Below are 3,708 nucleotides of genomic sequence, written 5' to 3'. Positions count from 1 at the left end.
TATTTTTGATCCATAGCTCAGCATTTGAGAATGATTATCAGCCTCTCGTCAAGTTGTGTATCACTCTCGAATTTCACCCCGCATCTAAAACCCTTTCCCCTCCCCCACCGAGTACCTCAGCAAAAGCCTTGCCAATCGCTGCATGATGTAGGAGCATACGGCACTGGTCTTCCGGGGACTGCATATAGAAGTCACCGCTCCTACGCATAGGGTACCACACTGCATACGGAGCATCAGCTCTAGTTGCATTCCTAGGCACTTTCTCGATCAGGAAATCAACCAGGCTGGGCTCATGCCCGTTAGCATAAGTTTTACCAAACATAGTCCATCTCGGACGCGGAGTCAAGACGTCCCCAATGCCAACCATCTGCAGTATTGGATTCACAACCTTCACGAAATGTGACGGATCAGTGCTCCAAGTTAGCAGCCCGATAGACCTAGGATTGTTAACATCATCATAAACCACTGACGAGACATCACGGGTCTCCAGTTGTTTCTTCAGCTTCTCCCTCGCCCCCGGCAGATTGGCACTGCTATTAGCATCCAATACATGCAGTTGAACGTAAAGTCTTTCCTCACACGTTTGCCCATTACCACCTCTCTCGTAGAGTACCGGCGGGGCGACTGTTGGGAACGACATGTGGCTCGTGGCGTTCCTAGCATCACTGCTCTGACCACCAGCTCGCGTATAAAGGGAGTCAGCCAAACGCTGCAGGAACCTAGGCATCCTCGTGCCCGGCTCCATGTTGTTTCTGTATAATAGAAGTGCAGCACTCCCGATAGCAACGCCACCAGCTGCCAACAGAACCGCCGTCTGCTGATCAATCTTGATGGAGAATTCTGGGATGCGCGGAGACGGCGAACTCATAGAAGTTACAACTACGACGAAGACTCCCCACCGTAGGCGAATAACAAGACTATGATATTAACGACGACCGCACTGAAGGAGCATCACCAAGTGAACCCTCTTGCTCAATACAGGCATGGGCCGCGGACTCCTTCAGGCAACTACAACCCATATCGGAGTCTTTACTAAACCGATGCTGCACCCCATCAACAACTTCCACCTCGTATGGAGCCTCATCACCCACATATAGAACGGGCTTGTCTAACTCACAGCTCTGGCAAGTCACACCACAATCGCCAACAACTGCTATATTCATGGACAACTCAGGGACTACTGTAACGAGGCGTGGACCTCAAACACTACATTACCTAGATCCTAAAACTACTACCGGCAGTTCCAATGCTTCCATCAATCACTATCCAGGATTGCTGCCAGCACCCAGCACGAGACCCATCGAAACGCACTCCATAGCGACTACTACCGCCTCCCTAATTTCTTCGAATTGGATAACGCAAATCCGTAACTGAGCTTAACTCGTATTCAACGGGGATAACCCCTTGAGAGACACTCGTAATATCCATTGGGATGAAGACGACAATGCAACAACACGAATGAAACAACCCCCGCTTAGGCGGATTGGGCAGCAGCGGCGATGATATCGGTGAACTGAGGCTTGAGGGAAGCACCACCAACAAGGAAACCATCAACATCAGCACACTTGATCAACTCACCACAGTTACCAGGGTTCACAGAGCCACCATAGAGGATACGAGTGTTCTCAGCGACCTCGGTGCTCACCTTGGACTTAAGATAGGCCCTGATGGAGGCATGTGTCTCCTGAGCCTGCTCAGTGGTGGCCACCTTGCCGGTGCCGATAGCCCAGACGGGCTCGTAGGCAATAACGATGTTGTTCCAATCCTTCACAACAGGGACGATAGCATCCATCTGAGTGGCGCAGACCTCCTCAGTCTTGCCGGCCTCACGCTCCTCAAGCAACTCACCGATGCAGAAGATGATCTTCAAGCCAGCAGCCTCAGCCTTGGCAACCTTGGCGGCGAGATCCTCGTTGGTTTCGTTGAAGAGATGACGCCTCTCCGAATGGCCAAGGATGGTCCAGTTAAGACCGGCGTCCTTAATCATCTCAGCAGTGATCTCACCAGTGTAGGCGCCAGGACCGGTCTTACTGCAGTTCTGAGCAGAGATCTGGATGTTAGAGCCCTTGAACTGCTCCATGGCCAAAGGGAGGTGAATGGCAGTAGGGGCAATGACAACATCAACAGCATCCTTGTTATAAGTGGCCTCACCAGCAACAAGGGCAGGGGCAAGCTTCTTGATGGACTCAACGCTGCCGTTAGATTTCCAGTTACCACCGACGAAAGGCTTGGGGGACATGACTGTAAAAGGTATAGAAGTAAGGATGTGGTTGAGCCAAACCACTAGCCTAAAGTGTAGGGATAGTAACCTCCTAATAATGGAACTCAATACACGACAAGTGAGCAGAGATAACCTTGTACGAGAGCGGACGTACAATAGAGTAGAACGTATCGGAATACGTTACGTCACAACTTATAACTGTGATTACGAACTACGTATGAGCTACTACTAGCTCTAGCTTTGCAGCACCTTAGCACGCAGGGACAATTGTGTTCGGACCGAAAATTGGGGGACAAGGAAACAATGTGGCACAATGGTCGAGCCACTGGCACAACATTCCTCCCTACCAGGTCCGAACCCAAGAGGACCTTAACGGACAAAAGGGGTAAGTATAGACACGGACATAAAAATAAAATTTACATTAATTGTTCTACAGACGAAAGAAAATTACAGTCATCATTCATAATTAATTCTCTTCTTCAGCTCTTGGGCATAGGGGGGTCAAGAGGGCTTCGAAATATCGTGCATACGAGCTAATCATAACCAGTGCTTACTCTAACCAACAAAATGGGCGAAACATCACGCGCCATAATAAGGCGCGCACGCCATAAAAATATGTCACGCACCATGAAACCAACCCATACAACCATGGCAAGTTGAACTTGAAGTAAGCGTTGGCCAACAGATCATAGAATAAGATAACGATAGGAGATCCATGTAAGAATAGTCTCAGAGATAGCACTTGCTGACTAAGAATACACCAGTATCATAATACGTTAGTTATCGTTCACTTCGTTATGGCTCCGGAAACCAACAACCAGAAGTAAATGTCGTCACCAGGGGAGCGGACAGGAGAAGAGGATATCCGCAAAACGGATTATCGTACTCCAGCCGGGTAGTAAGGGAATAGTGAATGGAAAAGAGGGGGCCCGCGAAACGTAGCTCCGTATTCCGTATCATTTTTCCTCCCTACCAGAACTAAGGCGGCCGCCTTAGTTCGTCTCGTGACTACATGCATCACTTGGGGTAGACGAAGAACGATCAGGTCGTAGTGCAAGTGGAATATAGGTATCAGATGAGAATCGTTCTCGAGGACCAGGAAGAGTACCAGTTCGAGATCTAGTAGTGTACCGAGGTCGGGATAATGGCATAGACACTATAGTAGATTCCCTTACGGGAGCAGACACTTCTTCCTCGGGAACGGACTCGTCTACATCTGAGGCCACATTAGGGACAGTAGAGTCCCGATTAGAAGCAACTGACACTGAGTCTTGCTCGGAGTCAGCAGATGACGTTTGAGACGGCGATGATGGGGCAGAACGGGCATCCATCATTGACAAATTAGGGGTCGTGAGGGGCGTTACTTCCGAAACTTGCTCATTGCTAACATCATTATTAGCAGTGGCCGGTGGACTAGGAATACAAACCGAGTCCGGGGAAGTAAGTTGAACAGACGAACCGACAGGAGTAGAGGCAACCGGAGAGTG

The 3,708-nt window shown here is 49.5% G+C and overlaps 2 protein-coding genes across 2 annotated transcripts; both read right to left on the bottom strand.

The window, feature by feature from the left end:
• Positions 1-73: 73 nt before the first annotated feature.
• Positions 74-868, bottom strand: Pmar_PMAR015697 (hypothetical protein; the record flags this gene model as incomplete). The annotated part of the gene is made up of 1 exon (XM_002782062.1): positions 74-868. The coding sequence occupies one exon, from the start codon at positions 866-868 to the stop codon at positions 74-76; it is 795 nt and encodes a 264-aa protein (XP_002782108.1).
• A 606-nt stretch (positions 869-1,474) lies between these two features.
• Pmar_PMAR015696 (triose-phosphate isomerase 1, putative) lies at positions 1,475-2,239 on the bottom strand (the record flags this gene model as incomplete). The annotated part of the gene is made up of 1 exon (XM_002782061.1): positions 1,475-2,239. One exon carries the CDS (start codon positions 2,237-2,239, stop codon positions 1,475-1,477), a length of 765 nt encoding a protein of 254 aa, XP_002782107.1.
• Between the last annotated feature and the right edge of the window lie 1,469 nt (positions 2,240-3,708).

The sequence above is a fragment of the Perkinsus marinus genome (assembly GCF_000006405.1).
Source record: "Perkinsus marinus ATCC 50983 genomic scaffold scf_1104296940232, whole genome shotgun sequence".
Lineage (NCBI taxonomy): Eukaryota > Perkinsozoa > Perkinsida > Perkinsidae > Perkinsus > Perkinsus marinus.
This window is presented reverse-complemented; position numbering and strand designations above follow the sequence as displayed.